Here is a 24,115-nt window from a genome sequence, read left to right as displayed (position 1 = left end):
CAGTTTTCTGTGCTGACCTTAATTACCATATCCTGTTAGCAATGTTGGTAGCAACTTGTAGGGCTAGCTTATCTGACACACTCAGGCATTTTTCATGTTCTGATGCACTGATAATATTTTGGGGGGTGGGTGAGTGGGAATTCTACAGAATTACTTTGTCAGTTTTTCTGAGGATGCACTGTTAAATGGACTGCTATTTATTCTGTATGAGAAGATAATATTATCACTGCATTAATAAAGAACAATGTAAATTCAAAATATGTCCTTTAACCATCATGAATGCGGTGGCTGGTTGACTTGAAAAGGGGAGATAGACACGTGATATAATTCTGAGAGTTTCAACATGTTAATCCAATTGGATTTGTAATAAATATTAAACTACCTGCATAGTAAGAACTGTAAACCAGATCAAACCCATGGTATTCTGTAAATAACTGAAACTGGAAGCTAACTGTTCGCTAGGCACTAATATTAATCTTAACACTAGACTGGCAGATTTAACGAATGAGAATTATTTGGACTACAGATGGATAACTTCATTAAAACCAGACAAGAAAATAAGCTAAATCTCAAAATAATTTGAGGAACCTGTACTGCTCTTCAGTAAAAAGAAGCTGTTGTTTTTTAAGTTTTAAAAGGTCAAATGCTGATCCCAAGCAAAGCACAGGCTTAGAATCGGCTTTGGATCTCCTTTCCTTGGTACTGAAGATCAAGAGGTTATGCTTGAGTTCTGTTTGTGTAGGATGTTATCTTTCATTTGCCTTTATCTAAGAGTTTCAAAGCTGTAGAAGTTTGAATTCAGTGTTCAATGTTTCTGTATCTTGCAAACTAATCCATCCAGCTAAGAGTTAGGTGAGAATGTAATTTTAGCACATCTAGTAATTTTATCTTACTGCAAACTTCCGAATAGGCCAGGCAGTTGAATAAATTGAAACTTGATTGAAAGTCTGGTACACTGATAGTTAGCAAATTGGGAATTTAATTGAGCTTTTGTTAGCATTTTGTTGCAAGCAGCATGTATTGGAGAAGCCTGAGTTTGTGCTCTGGAACAGTGTTACTCAAACTGAAAGGGAGACTTTGGAGACTAGGGGAAGTTGCAATCACCCCTTAAGTAGATGCTACTAACTCTAGATAAAGGGGCGGGGGGGTGGGGGTGGGGACAGGACGGATAGATGGACGGACCTCTCTGTTTCTTCCTCTTCGTACTCCAGCAATCATTCTGAATATGAAATCTTCCAAACTGTACCATCAGAAAATCTCTCTGCTTTTTTGTCCCCTGGCCCTATGATGCTGTGTGTGTCAGCGCTGAGTCATGCCACTGTGACACTCGAGTTTTGGGCTACTTAAGGGAGGCAGTGGCTTGCCATCTGGGCACTTGCATGCAGTCAGGTGCCTGTGTGGTGGCAAGCCCCAGGGCTGCATCAGTTTCAGCATGGTGCTGCACCTTCACTCCCACTGCAGCAAGGCATGGGCCAGGCAGAACTAGCCAAAGGAATATGTATCAGGAGGAGAAGCAACATCTCACATAGGAACCTGATAAGGTGAAAGCTCATAAATGAGGTTGTTGACAGACTTGTAACAGTGATGCTGGCTGGTCTTTGTATTTTTCATTTTTGTTAAAAATTTCTTGTGTAATTTTTGAAAACAGATGCCCAGAAATTAGATGCCTTCGCTGTTTCAGAAGTAATGAGTTTGGGGGGTTTTATTCATCATAAATTGACATTTGTTAAAATTGGGTTCTGTTGAGCGGAAGAGAATTTTTCATTATTTTAGCTGCAAATATATTTGCACTTTTAATGAGCTTGAACCTGCAGACTGTCTGTTCAGATCTCTACTCAAGCGCAGTTGAAGTAATTATGGAAAGAATGACAGAACAAAGGCTGTTTACCAGAATACTTTCAAATAATTTTTCCTGAATATAAAACTGCAAGCTTTCTGTTCTAAATTAAAAGTAATTGTTATAAAGTAAATATACTTCTAAGTATTTTTTATACCTTACCTTCATCAAGTATTCTTTTTTTGTCATAAGACTCTAGCTACCAGTGATTGGTTTCCTTCACCTGAACACTCAGTCTATTGAAGGCTGTGATCAGCTTCTCATTGCAGTTTAAAAGCTGGCTTAGGATGAAGAGATTTCATGATGGTTAAGTCAATAAATATTTTTTTTTCTTTCCAACACGAAATTAGTTACATATTGATGATTATTTTATTTTATTTTATTACTATTCAGGTTTCTTACAGTAAATCACTAGAGAAAAATCACTGGTAAAAATTTGTGTTATGTTTACAAGTAGTATAGCTAACTTCTTACTGTTTAGTTTCTGAAGTCTCTGTGATATTTTTAATTTCAATTATTTTATTTAAAGTTCCTTACCCAAAGAAGCGTATTAACATATTCTTCAGAAAAAAAGGAAATTAATTCTCTCTGAGTAAATATTTTCTCGAATTGTCAAGTTACTATTTTGGTGGCTTCTTAAATACTCAGTAACAGATACTAAATGCTCTAATGCCTAATCTTCGAAATACCATAAATACAAAATCAACAGCTGAATGGAAAAAAAAAAAAAAAAAGGCACCAAAACATTATTGGAATAGCAAGTGGGAGTATGAGTCACAAGTGCAGATCTGTCCTACTCCTGTGATTGCATATTTTCTGTCTCTAGCTGACACCTCCCAAATAAATCCAACATCACTTGTGTGCAGTTACAAACTGTAAACATATGATGTGTTTCACAAACTATTTACGGGTTGTTATGGTACTGGTATCACATTGTTGACTATGGAGAAAATATGTGAGCTGCAATATTCATTTCATATGGTTTCTAGAAACTGTAAATGAAAATATAAACTTACCTGAAATGAGCCATGAATGTTTATGTATTAGTTAGCCACTAGAACTAAGGATTAATAACAGTTAAATATATATATACCCACATAATTTTGTGGACTACCATAAGAATTTGCTATTGATTCAGTTTAGTAATGTTAAGAAAACTAACCAGTCATCTGTGAAATACCACATATACAAAACGTTATTATGAAAAATAATTATTTTATTTAATTTATGTTACTACCTAATATTAAATACTGAATATTAATACATTTGCTTCCAGAAGTATGATGTATGTAGAACTCATATAAGCAGCTGCGTAGTCAGAACAGTTGACCAAGGGGCCTTATGAATTTAGAAATACAAACGGAAAGCTGCTGTGCTTTAATATTGAAAACACAAAGTCACGTGCCTGAGAAAAGCAGTCATGCAGAAGACCAGAAGTTACGTAGGAAATTCTGTACTTCTGTGCTATAATTTGAGATTTTTCCATCAAACAAGATGGGTTACATTTCAGGGTTAATGAAATAAACCATTTGCCACCTAAGAAGCAGTTTAAAAGCTCTTTTGGAACTTAGGCTGGTTTAAAAGGATAAGGCAGTTGCATATAACAGCATGCAGATCTGTGCTGGAGATGGATCTGCTTGGCTTCATAGGATCAGCTGCTGCTGAAATGATGTCTTACTCCTCAGTCACCTCTTATCCAGCAAGATGTATTCCCAAGTGCTTTCTCAAGAACTGCTTGGTCTGCGTCTGAGTTGACTGGTGGCTCACGCTCTTTATTCCGGTTTGTTTAGGCTCAGGTTCAGAAGCCCATACTCCCTTAATAACAATTAACTGTTAATTTGTCATTGCTGCCATGAATTTAAACATCTAGAAATTGCATGCACCTGTTGTTCCAAATGTAATTACTGTGATAGAAATCAACTTGTTCAAAAGGTGCAATCAGTCATCGAGTTAAAACTTTTTATTTGATTAACTGGTTCAGCTAATACAGAGAGTGCTTTATTTTAGTGGCTTGCATAATATGATACTTGTCATGCAGGATGTTATTTATAATAGAAGTAATGTTCTAGCAGGCCAAGAGCAAATTGTAAAGTAAATTATGAAGCACACCTGCAGCTCCTGTTAGTTGCAAGAGACTATATAATTACTATACTACATACTGTTTCTGTCTAGGATAAGGAAGTAGATCTTTATGGAACATTATTTTTAAAAATCTGAATTCTGAAAACTTTCTGTGTACACATGTGTGCACACACACCCCACCCCCCCATATACAGCAAACATCGCTAAAAGAATTTCTGGAAAGTCTTAGGTGGAAAACATTCCACATTGCTCAGATAATAAAACTCAGTCCTACTGTTCAACATTTAAATTAGTCATCAAAGTAAAAATCTTTCCTTCATGACTGGGAAAATTTTTAAATGTTTTAAGAGTTGCAATTGAATTCATAGGGGTGATGAAACTGACAGTCTACTTAAGATGAAACGGGAATCTTGCCAATTGCTATCTCTGCTGGAAGACAAGAAATCTTTTTGATTTCTCATTCAAAATACTATACAGCTCAATAATTTTGCTCTCAAGTGAATTGACTTGAATGATATGCCTTTTCTGTGCTAAAATTTACATATTTAAAGTTGTATCTTTCTCGGGTTTATCCTTAGTGTACTATCACATAATGCCTCCACTGAGCTATGTGCTTTACGAATGAGTAGAAGTGATAGGAAACCAAAAATGTAAAACTCTTGCTGAGAGCTTAGGTTCTGGGGAATCTGATCCAGTTAAGGAACGGAAGTTTTATCGTGTGGTTCACAGCACAGCACTGGATGACTGGTCCCACACTTCCACGTAATGAGGGCAAAGGGGGACACTGCCTCAGAAAGATTTGAAGTTGTGCTTCTGCAGTTAAGATTACAGGGAGCTAGTTTTTCTTAATTTTTATAATTGCAGTGCTACAGATCTCAGCATAGATTAGCATTTACCTTAGTTTCACAGGAATAAATGTCTTGATTACCTGGTTTTAGATAACCTGTTTTGGCTTGAGAAGAACTTCTGACCTCTCAAGTACACATACACTTCTCAGTGAATAACACTGTAAAAAATGTAATACTGGCACTTCTCTACTTGTCCTATACAACTGAAAAGTGTCAGTCTGTATGCATCAGGAAGGTCCAGAATTTCTGGCTGCATAGCAGTACTTCATAAGAGAATCAGAGCTGTAGTAGGTAGGCACAAGAAATATTTGATTGCAGCAGCATCGGGGCTTTTAATTGATAAGGCTTTCATTTCCAGAAATCCTAGACGAACAGCAGTTCCTGAAAAGTCAGGCAGGTTTCTGTAAGAAAATTTAAGACAGAACCAGGGAAGCAGGGCTGTTAATTCACTTATTTTGCTATTTATGGTGTTTACTTTTTAATGTATTTGTTTGTGTAAATGTTTGTGTGTATATATGTATACCTGTATTTGGCTATACATGCATGTGTCTATGTATACACATATAGAAAGACATTAGTTTACAGTAAATATCTTCTCTGTCTTCTTCCTCTAAAGAACAATTTGGCACCAGTGGCTTGTGTTTGTTCAGTATCTAGGCTGTGACTGCAGAGTAATTTGCTTATGAGCCTAAACAAAAGCAGCAGTGGCCTCATGTCTAGTAAATATTAGAACATACTAATATAAAGGAATGGAAGCAAATAAATATGTTTGCTGATTTAGAATTCCATTCTGGATCTATATCAGGAACTCAATCTACAACTTCTATTCCGAGCCTGTTCAGAGCAGCAGAAATTTGCCAAGTGTTTCAGTTATTAATTTATTTTTAAAAACGGTATTTCCATGTCCTAAGTGTAGTTATGAATATTTACCTTTGTGTGATGAAGACAGTTTCTCTTTGATAAGATGCTGAGTCATTTTTAGATAGAAAGTTCGTATTAGGCATCCAGTATAGCAGTTGTCAGGTGTTTTTTAGTGATGCCTGTTTAACTATACAAATCACATTGGGACTCACTGTCATGTTCCTTATGCCATTATCTGCATAACACATCAACTTTTTAACTGGGACCCATTTTGATAGAGGCCTCTGATGCAATTATTTTCAAGCTTTGAAACATTTTTGAAATATAAAAATTACGTTATACAACGATTGCATCAGCTTTGCTTATAGCTTTACATTATCAACAATTCTATTCTGCAGTACATTTCCTGGTTAAACAGTTTATGCTATTTGAGTTCCTGTTTCTAAAAGAATCACAATTACTAGCTTTCCTGAGTTCTAGGTCTTTGATTAGGTGTGTTTTCCATATTCTGGATCATGAAATCTTACCTACATTGGTCCTCTTTGTTGGCTTCTTCATAGTTTAACTCAATTCCCAGACAATAAATCTAACTGATTACTTAACTGATAGGACTCTCCATCTAGCAGGCTTTCCTGCTTTCCTCCTGTCCCCAGAGCAAATCAATGTTACCTTGGTGAAAAATCAGCTGCCATTGGCCGTTTGCTGTGACAAAACACAGAGTGGGTTAAATTTGGCTACCTAGTTGATCAAATAATTATTACTTCTAATATATTACAATAAACATAATTAAACTAATCAATATCAATCAACATTTTACTATACTTTTTTTTTTTTACAATAACGTCACAGATATAACTTTGAAACAGGTATTTTCTGCAGTTACAGCATGTGTAATCACAACAAGAAGCTGGTTTTGAAGAAAACAGTATGTTTAAAATTTGCAATGTTGACTTCTTAAAGCACCTAGAAATATTGGCAGGATTTTTTTGCCATAGGAAAATAGGACACAATGTATGTTGGTTTCCAAAATCCACTCATGTCTTTTCTCTGACAATATAAAGAAATGTTAATTTTTACTGCTTAATTTGTCTGTTGCTAAAACCTAAACCTAAATCGGGGGGAGCTGAAGAAAGGAGGAAAACCACAGCATCACGATGACCTTCTCCAGTGGATCTCTCCAGTGTGGTGCACAGCAGGGTTTCCCAAACTGAAGGCACCTCAGGAGGAGTGAGCTGCCGGAGCACGCAGCTCATGCCACAGCACCTGGCAGGACCTGGGCAGGGCCAAAAGCGAAGGTGGCTGAGCCCCCCACACCTAGAAAGCAAGCCCCTGGGAAGCACCAGCAAGTGGGGGAGTGAAACATGGTGTGGCACACAGGATGGGCACTGTAACCCTGCCAGCTCGACCAGGGAGCAATGGTATCCACCTGGCAGAAAGCTATGCCCACTCCAAATGCTTCACTGACACAGCTGCCCAGACAGAGCTTCGGAGGGAACAGGCAGCCCCCCAGGTGCCGGGCTGCTGGCTGTGCCCTGCTCTGACACCAGTACCGGCCAGCAGCAGTGAGCGGTCCTGTGGGAGGTGCACCCAGGGAGAGGGACTCCCCTGCTTGGTGACAGAGCACTGGGAGGAGGCGAGCAGGCTGAGGAGCATCAGGGAGTGCAAGAGAGAGAGGGACCAGTGGAATCGCACCCCACCTTCCCCGGGACAGGCCCGACAGGCAGGCAGGGACATGCCCAACAGGCAGGCAGGACTCATGATAGAGAGGATTCCCTGTGCCCTCCACCTGGCTGAACGCGGTGACTCAGGCGATAGAGGGGAATGGCCAGAGGTTCCTGCCCAGCGCAGCAGACACATCTCCCCTGTGACTCCCCCACCTTCCCAAGTGCCCTTGCATAGAGTGTGTGAGCCTCTGCAAGTGGAACTGAACAATGACAAGGTTCATCTAGCTTGGAGGTGTCACCGAGGTTAAGTCAGTCTACAGCCTGGGTCAAAACCACTTCCATAAAGAAAAAAAGACAGGTCATTGTCACAGGAGACTCTCTCCTTTCAGGCTTCTTTCCTGACTGAAAGGGTGGTCAAGCATTGGAACAGGCTGCCCAGGAAAGTGGTTGAGTCACCATCCATGGAAGTATTTAAAAGATGTGTAGATGTGACAATTAGGGACATGGTTTAGTGGTGGACTTGGCAGTGCTAGGTTAATGGTTGGACCTGATGATCTTAAAGTTCTTTCCCAACCTAATTATTTCTATGATTCTATGAACCTTGAATAGTATAGTAGGGTTCTCGTTTCTTTTTCTATCAATATACACTTCCCAATAAGCACCTAAGAGTATCCTTCTTGTTTCCACAGTGTCTTTCAGTTTCTTAAGACTGGACCCTATATACCCATGATGCTGTAGACTTAATGTGATTCCTCACTATCTGGTTGTCGGACACCAGCTGACAAAAATTTGTTCTGTGTGAGGGTACATTTAAATGTATTGCTTACCTAAAGTTGCAGCTACAATCTACCTGAAACGCTTGAGATAATAGCAATCTATGAATATATCAGCTGAGCTAGGAAAAAAGCATCCTGCATTTAAACCTGTATTGCCTTTTACTAATCTCCTTTACATAAGCTTTGTATATTTATTATGGCTGAATACATGATTTATTGTTGGACTTCATAACACTTAATACATTTGGCAGTTGCTTTTCTGTATATATATATTTTTTCAGCCATAATCACTGCAAATCCATTTTCTGAAAACTTATTAAGAATATTTATAATTCACAACCGATATTTCAAGTAGAATGTAGTGCCTTTTTCTTATCAAAATGCATTGAATTGACTCAGGAAATGAAATATCTACTACTAAATCATAGCTGATGAGTTTAAATATGCCATTCATTATTATCATTATTACATGCTTAAATAAATTCTAAGAGACATTAAACTTGAAGGTAAACAAATAATGCTTCATATTTTAGAAATTAACAGAGAACATCTTTATACTGTGCTGTACAGAAAAAAAGCTGGAAAATGTGAGCTACTTATTCATAATTATTTAGAAAAGCAATGCATAATATAATTTTATAAGGTTTTCCTTATCCAAGATATTCATTGCATATATTTTTGAAGTCGCTGCTTAGGTTTTTAACTACAAAAGAAAGGATGGATTTAGGAAAATAGTTGGAGACACTTTCAAGCATTTGATTCTTGTAAATTGAATGGAAATGCTTCTCTTTGTCAGGAACACCTTTGTAGTCATGTCTTCTTGCCTGACTTTTGCAATCCAGGAAAGCCTGTCTCTCATGCATACCAACTATCATATTTTTCAGGTTTCCATAAGATGTGGCTTATTTAGTGCAGCCAGACTGTGAGATTCAGCAGCTCAATAGTGAAGTCTGGTCAAGAGTGTTGTCTTTGGTACTTTACTGTGGGGTTTGATCTACTATTTTAAAGAGTGGTCTGTAGAGCCTGTAGTGTGTTTATTCATTTAGTAGAGCAATTCTCATCTTGCAAGGATGCGTTGCAAGGAATCCTCCAAGTATCCTTAGAAATGCAATAAAAACCAATAAGATGGAAGGCAGGTAAAGCACTAGCAAAAGTTTTGCTGGTTTGCAAATTATGTAAAGTAATAGTTGAATTGTATGTTTCTGGTTTTATTTTATAATACTCGGCATTCCAACAGCATTACTCTTTCCCTCATCGAAAAATCTTAATCTATAAAATTTATTGCTTATACCATGAAGTTAGATGATTATTTTGCTGTGAAATGAAATTTAATTTGGCTCATATGCTTGTGCCCCTCTTCACTACTAGAATTTTCATGGTTGACCAAACCAGGCTTCTCCCACTTTACACTACAAAGCAGATGTTATTTAAAAGGAACTTTGCAGATCTTACCCTTTTTCTTCCTTTGTTTTCCCTCTAACCAAATGTTTTTACTTAAACCATTAAGTAAGCAGCTTTCTTTCCTTGTAAATAAATGTTTCAAATGTGGAACTCTTGAAGTCACTTGAATACTTTTATTGTCTGGAAATCACAGTGAGAGAAAAAGTCATACAAGATTTGAAAGACGTAAAGTTAGATTTCTTAATATAGGGTGAAATGTTTTGGGGATTTGGATGTACAAACTTCTATAAGACAGGTACTGACTGTTAGAAATTTCTAAATTTCTGTTCTGCTTGAATATGAGATTTTATAATTTTGTTTGTGAGACTGAATGCATGTGCATGTGTGTAGGCAAGTGTATAAAGCAACATTTTTTTCAGTGTTTTTGTTATGTGATGCGAAGCTGACACTTTCTTATTGATTCACTTTTGCCTGAAGCTCATCATCTAGCTTTTCTGAAGAGACATCTTTGCTTGTCAGCCATCAGAAAACAGCTTCCTAAAAAATAATAATAAAACCCCCCAGCATAAATGGTAGCGTAGTTATAATGGTAAAGAGAAGTCATTCCATTTGACATTTCAGAGTGTTCTGTGGGCACTGACCATCATGGCAAATATGGGAAACCAGAGAAAGTTAAAACCATTTTAATTCTGCTTTGATACAATTTTGCATCAGAAATAATATATTAATAATACTGACCTTGATTCTGCACTGTAATGTTGACTTAAATTCTTAAAATACTAATATTGCACACTTCTTATGTATAAAAAATGGCCTAACCTCCCAAACTCAGCTGGATCTTGGAAATAACAATAATAATTACAAAACAAAAAAAGCTGGGTTTACATCTTTTGTGCTGATCTCAAGTGGACAAAAAAATAACAGCAAAACAAAAAGCTGTTGTTATTTAATAGGTGATTGATTATTGTTTAATTTTATTAATAACTGTTTAATCTTTCCATACAGGTAAGACTCAGTTTTGTGAATATGTTTGGAGGACAAATTACAAGTGATCTATACAAAACATAGTTTTTCTACTTCAGAGGAGATCGACCCATAATGTTAATTCCAAAGGGCTCACACTCTGCCAATGCTCTTCCCTGCTGCACTTGTAATTTCTCTCATGCATCTCTTGATAATTTTGGAAGCTTAGGTGCTAAAGTTCAGATCTCCATATATTTATATAGACATGGTGAAAGTAGTCTTATCTAACTTCAGTCACCTGCAATGTTTATATCTTGGCTGGTCATCTGGATTTCCTTTATTTAATAAAGAAAAAGCTTGTATGGTTTCATATTCTAATCATCTAAGATTAATCCTTATCTCACACCCTAGAAAAGCCAGTTGGCTTTCAGTGAAGAGAATCTGGGTGACAAAATCAACAGCTGAGTTGTAGGTGTTGACAAAGTAGACATCTAAAGTTAGGTGAGATAAATCCTGTCCTATTCCTTCTTACGGACTATGAACATTACCTACTTTTTGTGGTCTTGACAGGAATCCTTTACACAAACTACATGGCACCAAAATATCTGTTTGTACAATATGCCAATGGGTTTAAGTGTCACTTTATATAGTTTCAGTTTGGTAAACTTTTGGTGCTAAATTTCTTAGTTTCTGACTCTGTGTTCCCCTGCTGTTAGTTCATACAAAAATCTGGTCTGAATAATGAATAGTTCTAGCTCTGACATGCCTGTTTGCTACCTGCCATATGTAATCCAGAAGCTGAATTTAGTGATGTTGCAAATTATAACCTGAGTTCTTATTTTAGAATACAGTTAATGCCATGTTAAAAAGGTGCTGGTCGGATAATTTTGATATGAAAAATATTTATGACACATTTTTAAAAATAACTTATATAATGGTAAGGATTAATTTTCCCTTGTCTGTCTTTTGATATGAATAAACACTTCAACATAAAAGTAAATGCATAGAAACAATAATATCACATTCTTATTACAGGCTAGAGGAGGAAAAGAATATTTTATCAGGCTTTCAAGAGGACTTGAACAACTTGATCTCATGGTTAGAGGAAGCAGACACCATTATTGGTATTCCCCTTGAACCAGGGAATGAAGACCAGTTAAGAGACTGCCTTAGCAAAGTAAAGGTATCATGAATTTTATTCGTAATGTTTTCTTACTTTATAAATTCTACATAAAAAATATTAAATGCTATTTTCAGAGAAGGCTTCTGCCATCAAAGACAGCATTAATTTAGCTTTTGTAGGTAAATTAAGCAGTGGAATTTCAAAACCTAGGTACAAACATATACTGATCATATTAAAATCAGAAAAGAAATGGAAAATGTACTGAAAGAAAAATACCTATCCTTTCACTAGGTAATTAAACATTATCCTTTTCATCCTTGTTTCTTAAATCAGAACTTGGCTGTTTTATCTGTAAAACATTTCTCTATAGGTGTCTTGTTAACATTTTGTAACTTCTGGCTTTTGAAATTATAGTCTGTATGTCACAAGATTATATAGAATTGCATGCACAATTATTAATGTCACCTGGTTAATGTATCACTGCAACATCTTCTGCACTAAACGTCTAGGTGAATTGTTAAAAATGCTTTTTACAAAACCCCAACAGAATATTAAATGTTTTTTTTTAAAGGCTGGAATATTTACCTTAATATGTTAGAGCTTTTAAACTATGATACTTCTAATAAATATATGTAATAGAAGTTGCTCTGTTTAGTTTTTGAAATGTGTTCAATAGAATGGCTATGTTTAAAAACTTGCACAATAGAAATTAAACTGTGGTTGAAAAATTCATATTACTTATAGAACACTTGCCTAAAGGTTTTCTGTCCTCTCTTGAGGATAAGGACTAGTTATTCTTTATACCAATCCAAGCTGAACAAATTCAGCAAGTGATGGAATAGAGTTTTAAAGTATCTGCAGAAAACTCATCACTTTGGTCTATCTTTCTTTCAACAATATCTGAAAAAAAATCGAGAAGATTCTTTACTAAGAAACTATTTTCTAATTTCTTTTTAAATAAACAAGAATAGGATAAATAGCATTTCAGGATATGAAGACAACCATGTGCCGTTTGTCCCTCTGACTGTTTAGATACGATGTCAGTGAGATGGACAGAGAATTTGTGAGGCTTTGCCTCCATTACTGAGAATATCAGAACTAAAGAAAAAAAATATTTTTAAGGGATGTTAGATGGATCTTATAATTTGCAGACATGAACAGAGGTTTAAAGTCTAAATTTATTTAGAACTTATTTAGAACCATGAGGGCTCCCATTCCTTATTTATACACAAGTATTTCCCATTCATAGTATTCCCAAGGGATACATAATCCAAAATTAAAGGTGTTACCATCTCTTAATTGTATCTTGTGTTTACAGTCCACCTTGTTCTTTTGGAGCTACACAAAAAAGAATGCATCCTAATGCAGCAAATAATAAAGTATTGGCTTGCAGTGTGGCTCAATTCATGCCTACCTGTTTATGTCAATAAATATAAATAATAAAAAAGGAAATTGAAGAACTTTGTCTTTTGGTTGCATTGTCTTTACTTACCAGTTTGCAGTAACTGCACTGATGATGGAAAAGTAGTATATTTAAATGATGCTTTGCATCCTTTGGCTTTACTTGTGTTTTTTTATGACCATACATGAACATTCTTAATTATGAGATTATACTGGAGGGCTTTTTACCACATACCATCTGGGTGACTCTGTTCACAGCATGCAACAGTTAAAAGCCTTCTCCAAGGTGCTTGTCCTTTAACATATTAAAAGATTATTAAAATTGATATACATGAGCTATTGAGTGTCCAGAAGTGGAATCCACCATGTAACAGTGATGAATATCCTGAGAAACTCTGTGTTTTGGTGTTTAAGACTATCTTTAGGCTTGATCCACTATTACAGTCTCTTTTTTGGGGGGGTGGGTAGCTTTCTACCTTCAGAAAGCAATGGTTATTTTGTCTTGAATTGAGTTTATTCCTTCAGCTGATACACAAATCGATAAAGGTGAAGATAAGAGAGCTGAAAATTCTACCACAGTTCATCTTAACTGCTGTATTTGTCTGTTCCAGTTAAGAGTTGAAGAGCTGCCGCCACACAAGGGAATACTCAAACGATTAAATGAAACTGGAGGAATAGCACTTGGAAGTGCATCACTGAACCCAGACAAAAAACATAAGCTTGAGAATACACTGAAGGAGGCTAACCATCGCTTGTTAAAGGTTAGACATATGACTGATATGTGTGGCATGAAATTTTAATCTTCAGCAGATATTTGCATTATATATTTTCTAGTATGTATTATTTTCTCTGTATGAAGAGACATTTGTATGCAAAATGAATCTGTGGAAGAAAAATGTATACAATACACTGCTGTGAGAAAAAATGACAGCAAACCAGGACCATTAGTTCTTGAAGAGATGATGTTCCATCCAAATATACTCCCTAACTTATAGGTCCGCTGCTGAAGGTTGGAATGCAGAGCATCATTTTTGTAGCCTGGTTGTTTTGACGGTACAGCAAATATTCTGGTTATGGTGACCCAGGTGTGTGATAGGCAGTAGTAAATGGCTTATTGACTTTATGGCAACACTTCCCAACTGTCTCCTCTCGTCTGTCCAACTGCAAGGTGGAAGCTGCAGCCACTGTTTCACCTTCAAACATGCTTCTTCCAACCTTGAACTTTGAGTTCTGATTTCTGTAGCAAAGTACCACTCATTTTGCTTCCTGGGTTCTTAATATTTATGAAAAGCAGTAAGAGAGGATTTTGTTGTGTTTTGTTGTTAAAGTAGCATATTTTTGTGTTGAAAACTGGTGACAATGAATAGCAAATCTGGTAAAGAGAGACAGATAAGTCTACATGAGTGCTCTCATGTAGTTTCTGTTTCTCAAGTAACAGAAGTGGTAAAAGTGTTGGCCAAAGGACCACCACCCAAGGTATGGATTAGCCAGGTCAGAAAAGGTCACTGTAGAATCATCTGAAGGGTTTCCATTGAGATTGTGACAAAATCAGAATTGGGGAAATTAATCTGTGGTATCTACTTGTTAAAGTTACCAATATCTGGGGAAGAAAGAGAGATGGATTCATCGTGTTTAGCTATGGGGAAAAAACAGGTGAGAAAATCTTCTGAGTACCTTACTGAAAAGACAAGCTACAGTTTCTGGTCAAGAATACTGTATCCTGGGTTCTTTTGTTAACATTTCTGTGAACACAGTTGGATTTCAAGCACAGACCTGAGAAATAAACAGGAATTTATTTGATGTGGGATTCTCATTAATTTCTTCTTAACAGAAACAGTCTGGCAAGGTTCAGAATATTTGCTAATGGCTCAGGCAAAAATGGATAATAAATATTGATCGTATTCACAAACTCCAAGCTGGACATATAAATCATTATTTGGATGCTCAGGCAGAAGTATTTCTTTCTCTACAAATGGGTTTCTAAAATCAATGCATTATAGAAGAATTCAGAATACTTCAAAACAGTGTTACTTGCTAGCTGAAGTAAGCATATACACAGCTGAATTTAGGCACCACAATTTGTATATCTGAGCTGTAGTATTAAAAAGACAACATGAGTTTCTGGGGTGAGTTGGGGTAAATATTACTTTTAGTTAAATTGTACAAATACATTTTAACTAAATCTGTAATCTGTCTCTGAATGTAATCTTTTACTGATTAGTCATATACCCAAAAAACCCTTGCATTTTTATTTTCTGTTTGGTGATGCAGTGAAGTTCCAGGCTACTTGTCACATTCAGAGCAACTACCAATGCTGTTGAAAGCAGTTAGGTCTGGATGAAATATGGAGGACAAAGCTACTGTTTAGTCAATCAAGCTCTTTACAAGTTTATGTCTCCTAGATATAAGTAATGTGTCTGTCAATATTAGGCTTGGAACTTACCACTTGAAACTGCCATTAACTACTAAAAAAGACTAAAACCAGAAAACTGAACTTCCATTTGAGATCATCACTTAAACGTATTATTTTGATTTCAGTTATCTGTCTAGGGACATGTTTAAATTTGAGTTCTTACTGGTCCTTGGTAGCTAAATCTAAAGAATCTGAAAAATGCAGTTCGTTTTTTTAAAATGAACAGAAACTGAGTTTGAAAATTACAAGTATTGAATCCATATATGTTCTGTCAAGGCATTCTTTTTCTCTAAATGTTTTGTATATCCCATATTATCTTGATAGATGTAACAAAAAGAACCAAAACTCAACCCAAGCCAAACAACAAAAACAAAGTTAGAAGTTCATTTTGGGTTTCTGTCAGATTTTTCTTATGAAACTGAAGGGGAAAGTATTTATTTTTTTCATTTACATATTTTTTTCTTTTACTCACAATTTGTGTAGGAAGCCTCAATTAATATTTTTCACTTTTCCTCTGGAAATCTAGGGTCTATAATAAAATCAGAATTAATGGAAAGAAAGTCGGCACACATGACAGAAGGATATACATTGTCTTCCTTCAGTTATAGATCTGTAAGCGCTAAAAAAAAAACCAACCAAAAAAACCCACAAACAAAACCAACAAATTTTTACAGTGAGCCAAAGCTCACAGCTCTGACACTTTTATATCAGGCAAACTTCTGTAGGTCACCTGAGGATGGTTCTGTAGTCAGTTGTTTTGATGAGGATATATTTTTTTGTGTTCTTCAAAGCACAGTGGACAAACGTCATCAAACAAAGATTTCTCTGGGGCTTTTCTGTCTCTCCATCTCCTTCTAAGAGTGTATCTTATACTTTAATCCTTCATTTCTAGCTGTTCATTTTCTTTTCTGGCATCGCTGCTAGAAATGAACATGCAATGATCTACAATTTCTGATTATCTTGTATTGCAGGATGATCTTATTTTCAAAATATGAAAGATCCATGACAGTTACAAGAATGATGTAAGGTAGTTCCTTATTTGACATACACTAGATCAATTTTGTTTACTTCAGAGAAGCTGTGACAATTTACAGCATCTGAGAATGTAACCAAATATCTCCTAAGGTTATGACAAATTTTTGTTTTGCCTTGATCTGCCAAGCAGGGGAATGGGGGACAACACCTGAGAATCTTAACCTTCAAGGTGACATATTTGAAACAAGTCATGTTCAAACCTTCTTTACAGCCACAGAAACTGTTGCCCTACAGCAATGAAAATAAGCAGAATAAAGAAATTGAGTATGAAAGGAATTGCAGTCACATAAAAGAAGCTTTTTTTGCTTTTGCTTCAGCATTGTCTTTGCTTTTGGGTGTTTATGTCACGTGCTGGTGACCTTGAGAATAGATATATGAAGAGTTTTTCTTCTTTTGGATAGTAATAATTTTAAAATGTCATTTTTTTTGACAACTTTAGAGAATAGTGATTCTAATAGGCTGCTACCTCAGACATAGTTTAAGCAGAGAATGAAGATTAAAGCCCACATTTGAAAGCATGACTCCTAAATTCTAGCCTGGTTTTACTTACTGTACCCTCTCCAAAGCTAGTATTTCTTGTAAAAATGGAAATAACACTATCTTTGTGAAGTCTTAATAGTATGAAAAATGAAGTGTTTTATAACCATTATTATGCCTTCACATCAAGAATTTTTTGTTTATTTTCAAAGCTCAAAGTATCTTCTGCTGTGACAGCTGAGTAAGCTAGCCACCTAGTGCTTTAAAGCATACAAAAGGGGTACTACGCACTGGCGTTTGTGATGAATTCAGTTCTTGTCATATACCACCTGCCAGGGCACATAACAGATCTGTAATGGGTTTCTTACCTTTTACTGTGAAGTAAATGGATTGATAGATTAGGTCTGAGACCAGTGAACTGTGGAATCAGAGGTTTGCTGGAAGGAGTTTATTACTCTTTAATATTATTCTTGGTCTGGTGTCAGCCAAGAGGGATGAGCTAGATTATCTGAAAGTAAGCCGGATGCCAAAATCAGCATTCTCATTTATCCACCTTAGTCTTCACAACATCTACTGTATGTATTATGAAGGTTATTGTAAGTGCCTGATGGAGACATATTTTTGTTTTGCTGCCTTTTAATTTGTCTGCTGGTATTAGAACTAATTACTAAACACTGGAGAGACTATTTCACTGTTTACTGCCACAGCAAATGAATTTGTTGTGCTATGTGGACAAAAAATAAAATAAAATTGAGTGACATAGCTATAATTTGTGAACATTTTCTGTACCACCAGGAAAAGTATAGGTCGTCTTAGCTTGGTTGATCAAGTGTAGACAAAAACAGATGGGCCCAGAAAGTGCAGAAAGACAAAGTCATAACAAGGTTATAGTTCATGGATTGTAACTTGCCTTGAGTAGTAATTATTCATAGATTACCTGTGATGACATTAAATTTTCAGCATGTCAGTGCAATTTAGTTTGAGTTCACAGTCAAAGCTATAACAATTGTTACTATTGTTATTCGTGGGATGGAGGGGAAAGGATCTTGGAAAATGAATGCTACAGTTTGATACTTGTTCTTTCAGTTTGAAATTAGAATAGTACAGCCAGCTTTTTGAGGATCAAAAGGTTGACCTTTTCCTGAGTTTGCTTTCAATTAATAAGTGACCTGATACCCTTAAGTGTAATAAAGTGTGATGCTATACTAAATTACCTATGACAGTTTGTCATAGATCGCTAATGAGGTGCAGTCCACATTCATGTTATCGGCCATACTGACAAACGGTCTCATATACAACAAAATGAAGTTTGATGTATATGTTGATTGGATGAGCATAGGAATGTCAAGCTCTAAGAAACAATTATATATCTGTTTTATTCCTTTTTGATGTTGCTAGTAGCTATCACTACTTAAAATTTTAAAAGGCAAATTTACTAGCAGCGTAAAGATAAATTGCTGTTTCCCAGCCATGCTAAGCATACAGGATTGAAGATGTCATAAGACAACACAGAAGTACAACAATGCTGATGACCCTTAACCTAAAAAAATATTTTAGTGCAAATTGTATTAAATTTTATATGCCTTTAGCTTTCCAGTGCTGTTGAGTAATGTTTGAAACTATTTTTCTGGGTATTTTGTTAGTCTACAGTTTAATTTGAAGGTCAGCTGTTTGGTGTTGACCATTGTTTTCAGTCTAACTAGAAAATAATATGGATATGTAGATTATAAACAAGATGTATTGAATTATTCCTAGTGGTAATAGGATAATACATGATATATGTATGATATAGCCATATTTCTATACTTTCTAGTGGGTCTTTTTTGTCAATAGTTGTTAACTATGTAATGGAGAGGGTTGTTTAACTCAATGATAAACTTACTAATTAACAAAACCATGAAATTTTCATCATTTAACTCATGTAGGATGGACCTGAATGGGGTTACATTTAGTCTTTCTGTTTGGTGTTTCTGTCTTATTTTCTATTGCTGGAGCATTCTGGGGCATCCATCTCACCGCAGAGAGCTAAAGACTCCTGCTGCCCGGGCACACTCGAGGATAAGCTGCCTGTTCCAGTCTATTGGGGAACAGAAACTTATTCTCAACAATTGTCCACCTTAGTAATGTTTTTGTTGGAAGAAAATAAATTCTATTTGTTAATAAATTTTTTAATTTCTGAGAGAGCAATGGAAAGAAATTTCGGTTCCAAGTCAGTAATGTTGTCCACATTACAGTAAAAAAGCTTCTGCTCCTAAGCACAGGGTGATGTAAGAGTTTAAAAGTCTACCTTTTTTGTGCATGGGGATCTGTAAGGTTTTGATGTGTCCCCTTTTCCAGTTTATTATTCAAACAGGCGAAACACTCAAGTTCTTACACCAATAAAGAAGTTGAGTATTCACAGGGGCTGAAGAGGAGAGAATTATGGAAGCCATCCTGAAGGGGACTATTTTTCTTTTACTTGCTGGTCTGTAGAAACCCACATTTTTTCTGAAGCTGAAGAAGTAGGAAATACCTGTATATTGAAAAGCACAATTTGTTTCATACGTGGTGTGGAACATTAAATAGAAAATATGGTTTGTTATTTACGTGATCAGCTAAAATCTGGATTCTGTTATCATGGAACTAAATTGGTTATCTATTATTTTCCATTAATAAAATTGGTGAAGTAATATGTTCTGTAATTTAGCCACTTTCTATAAATTGAATAATATGATTCAGAATTTGGTTTCTTTTTTAAAATTTTCATCTTTCTTCTTAAAGATGATGATGACAAGTCTAAACAACCTTATATATAAATGGTCTTGTAGCCTAAACCTGATGTGTTATACACATAAATACAGATATCTTTTAAATATAATGGTAAATCTTCAGTTGGATTGCATTTTCTGTCATTTAAGAACATTGCCGTGAACTCTTGTTCATAAAGCAGGCATGAAAACCTTGCATTCAATTAGTAAGAAATATAAGTACATTCACTAGTTGCACACTTTTTGCAGGTTGTGAAAAGAGAAACTGAGTGTGCTTTTCAACAAAGAATTCCATAGATAAGTAGAAATGGCTTTTTTTATTTGGGCTTGTTATTTGTTTTGTCTTGTTTTGTTTTTCCCAAGACCATAAGAATTAGCTTTTTGATTTCAGGGAATATTGATAAAAACGGGGGGTGGGGTGGTGGTGGTGGTTCCCCTTTGGTTCTCCCCCCCCCCCCCCCCCCCCCCCCCCCCCCTTTTCTTAAAATAAAGTTGTCTTACAGATCCTTCAAATAAGGTAAACAAGAAAGTATGGACTAAAGAATTTGTAGCCTAATGTGAATGTCTGAATTACTTCTACATTCCAAGCAAGTAAAAGAACCCCTTTATGTTGTTTCCTATTTTTTATAGGCTACACATAGTGAAGGTTTTCTGGCTATATAGATTTAAAGCTATTGAGATACTTTAGATGCTTTGAAAACAATGGATTGTGTGTGTTGGAAGACAGCACAATAGGAACTGGGCCCTACAGCCTACTCAGTGATCAGAGGCAACTTTTATCATTTTAGCAGTTTCAGATACTAGTTTTTGTTTACATGCTATACTGTGAGTCATCCTAATGATTGTCATCAGAAAGAACTGGAGACTATTATAAAACATAAGGAGACATCTCTTTTTTTTTTTTTTTCTCTTTTCTATTTTTTTGTTACTTGATGTCATTTGAAAGGTGGATTATAATAGCTCTGTGAATATCTGCAATCAAGGCTAAGTACAGGTTTTCACAGTAGATGGAATAAAGTGAATTGGTTTAACTTACACTGAAAGATTTTGTTATTTCCTGTCTATAAAATAAGAGATGGTAACAGATCAGGCTTAGACTAGCAAATAACTTCTAGTCTGATTTAAGATTAAGATTCATATGAGGTGAATATTGTTATGGTATGATACTCTGATTTTTTTATTTCTTTTTAACTGTTGCTTTAAAAGGACTGCATTTTACAACCTTAAAAAAAATATCCAGAGATTTGATATAATTGCTCATTTCTTCAGTTTAAAATCTATTTTTTTAGAAATGCCCATTCTTCAGGATTTATAAGAACAAAAAATAAAATCAGATTAATGCAGTTCTTAGGAGCAAAACAGGAACTGAAAAGTATGTAATTTATCCCATGTCTGAAATATCACCAAGGGAAAGCTATAGCTGATCAGCTGGTTTTAATCTTAAAGAAAAAATAATTTTACATAGCATATCTGGTTTTTTTGAGGTGGTGGACAAAAATGTTTCAACTCCTTTAGTTTTTTTGGTCATTCAAGGTATTTAGTGAAAGAAACACAGTCACAGCATCTACTAAAACTTCGAAGCAAAGATAATTTGCAAAATAATTTTTCTGAAATAGAAGTGAAGAGCATCACATTGAAAGAAACCCTAAATAGACTTCAACCTTACCTGCTTTCCTTTCCAGGACTTAATACATGACCCAGTTCGTAGATGATCAAACAAACAAAACCATCAAAAAAAAATCCCAAACAACAAACAGTAGATGAGAAAGAATATCCACTTTTATCAAAAATAAATACTTTAATGTATTCAGAATAAGCCAAATAACAGTGCAGGTTTTTCTGTATATAAGCATTAGTCATAACGGAATGCAGGTTTTGTTCCTGAAAACTAGGATATTAGATGTGAATCCTCTGAGGGAGCTTTATTATTATACAAGCTTTTAATGTAAAAACCAGAAGAAATAGGAAGCCACGTTGTGAAAACTACCTAACAGAAAATCCCTTAAAATATGGTCATAATTATCTTTGCCATTGGTCCAGATGATATAGATTATAATAGTGTTCTTATAATGTTATGAGTTCTTTTGTGGAGAATATATTGGTAGTCAATAATCATTTATTTTACATCATTTATTTTACATTGAAAAGGTTAGGAAGAGCGTGTTTGATCTCACTTGCAAAATGCAGGTGAATGACTTTAAGAATCTCTAGAGCAGTTTTATGTAGATTTCTGGATACACAAGATACACAGTTTTAAGAAGGGAATAACCTGTTTATTTCATTTTGCATGAGAACATATCAGTGAATGATCTCTGACCATGTACATTTAGCCATCTGTTAATGCCTGAAATCAGATGCCTAGAGAAGATATTAATGAAGGAAAGGTAGTAAGGTAAAAATATACATGATATCAAATATTACCTGGGCAAATTAATAGAAGAATAATCTAAAAATTACCATTAAATAGAAAAAGTGTGCCAGAAATCATTTAAGTTCATGGAAACTTTAAGCGCACAGCATCCTGTGTCAAGGAGTTGAGTGCGGAAATTGTGCCCTACTGAAGTACAGTTTCAAGCACTGAAGACTGAAGGGTCATTCACTTAATAAGGGCATAAGAAATTCCCAAGCTTTGGTGAAAGTTAAACTGTTGTTGTGTTAAAGGCAAAACTTAAATTTTTATTTCTAAGAATAAAGAAAAGAAACAAACACAACCTGGCTGCATAAAATTATGATAATTTAACTACAGGGAAGATGCTGGTAATTCCTACTGTGTAGGTAATGTAGACTACCAGACCAGTTCATCTGGCCTGTCTTCAAACCAGTGAGTCTCACAGACAATGAAGTGAATTGGGAAGGCTCATCATTGCTTAGTTTTACTTTCTTCTGTGAACAAAGAGCTGATTGAGGGAAGGATTTTACTTATGGAATGATTCCATCTGTAAAAATGGATGCATATTGATTTAACTTCACTTATACGTGGTTTGTAACATTCTTTACTTGCATACTACAGTTATTTTGTGTTTCTCCTATTGAGAGCAGCATGTTTGTGCAGCAGCATACTAGATGGTCCTGGTTCCCTCATTTCAGGGGCATGAGGAGCACACTATAGCTTCAGCCTGGCCCCAAGCCTAGGCTTCCTTCTCTTGCAAATGAAGGGGACAGCTTGTGCACAGTTAGGTCTTATCACAGTGTGGGGCCAGGATGTCATCAGGGCATGCACTCACCTCTGGGCATTCAGAAGCACTTCTGCGTCCAGCAGGTTAGATGTAGCCTGAAACATTTTCTGGAGAAGCCTTTTTCCCTGAAACCCAAAAAAGCTATCCTTTCAACTTTGGCAGCCAAGCTTGCATAATGTGAAGATAACCAGCCCCCTCCTCTGCTACCCCACAGGCATGCGCTTTGCATGGCTTATTTTGTTGGTTTATTTTCAATTTATTAACATACAAACTCCAATATATATTTTCCTCATTTATAAGCAAAAGAGTAAAAATGAACCACAGTGTTATGTGCCCTCCCCCCCCCCCCCAATAAACCACTATGAATAAATAGATGCAGTAGCACTGCATCAGTAAAAGGACAATTTTAGTGCTTCAAATCCCTGTTAGATGGTATATTTGGGTATGATACTCTATAGAGAGCATTTTGATCTTGTCACTTTCCATGGACTGGAAATGGCCTTGCTTAATTTTCCAGCTGTTCTATTTTCCTATGCACAACTCCCTACCCCATAGGAATATTGTAAAATTAAATTACTTGGTGATATTAAAACAATCTGAAGGTGTAAAGCATTGTAAGAGTGGTTAGTAATGCTGTTTTACATTATTTCAGTAGTCCTGCACAGAAATATATGATTGCTCTCTTTTTATTAATGACAGCACCAATTTTCTTTGTCTTGTTAAGTATTAATAAATACTCTCTTACAACAGTATATTGTTTAGTCTCATTTGAAAGGATTAGTCATTCTGAAGTCCCTTCAAGAGAAAAGTTATGATATTTAAAATGTTGCAGCAATCAGGCAATAATTACAAAATATCAAGGGCTCTTGTGACATACTACTGAATATTCATTCTTCTTTTCCTTTAAGACAAGTTTTTGAGTATATTTAGAACAGTTAGGATTCTTTCTTCTTTATACATGTTAGATTCTAGCTCTATTTGTTTTACCTTAGTTTTGGTTTTCCAGGTGTGTTTTAGGCTTAACAGTAAATGACAGCAACCATAATAAATATAATAAAATTTAAATATAGTTAAGTTGGAAATTCATCACAGTATTATTTGTGGATTTCAGGCTAGGTTGCTCATCAACATGGAAAAACTTACAGGAAAGGAGCTACTTACAAAAAAATTGGGCAGATTTCCTAATGATAACTTTCCTTGCTTGTCTATTGACTGTCTTTCCTCTTCCTTCTTTTGTTACTCATAATCACCCCAACAGCAACTTCTGTGACCCCAGTCATTCCTTACTTACTTAGTTCTTACTGTGACTGT

At 35.6% G+C, this 24,115-nt stretch overlaps 1 protein-coding gene across 12 annotated transcripts in view; it reads left to right on the top strand.

Annotated features, from left to right (window-relative positions):
• Positions 1–24,115, top strand: part of DMD (dystrophin) — a 1,160,159-nt gene that overhangs the window by 740,689 nt on the left and 395,355 nt on the right. For all 12 annotated transcript variants that reach the window (XM_055801176.1, XM_055801179.1, XM_055801178.1 and 9 more), the window contains 2 exons: positions 11,468–11,615; positions 13,568–13,717. In XM_055801176.1, coding sequence (XP_055657151.1) covers positions 11,468–11,615; positions 13,568–13,717 — 298 coding nt within the window. The remainder of the gene's footprint in view (positions 1–11,467; positions 11,616–13,567; positions 13,718–24,115) is intronic.

The sequence above is a fragment of the Falco peregrinus genome, chromosome 4, assembly GCF_023634155.1.
Source record: "Falco peregrinus isolate bFalPer1 chromosome 4, bFalPer1.pri, whole genome shotgun sequence".
Taxonomy (NCBI): domain Eukaryota; kingdom Metazoa; phylum Chordata; class Aves; order Falconiformes; family Falconidae; genus Falco; species Falco peregrinus.
The sequence above is the reverse complement of the archived record's forward strand: the minus strand, read 5'-3'. Positions and strand labels throughout refer to the sequence as shown.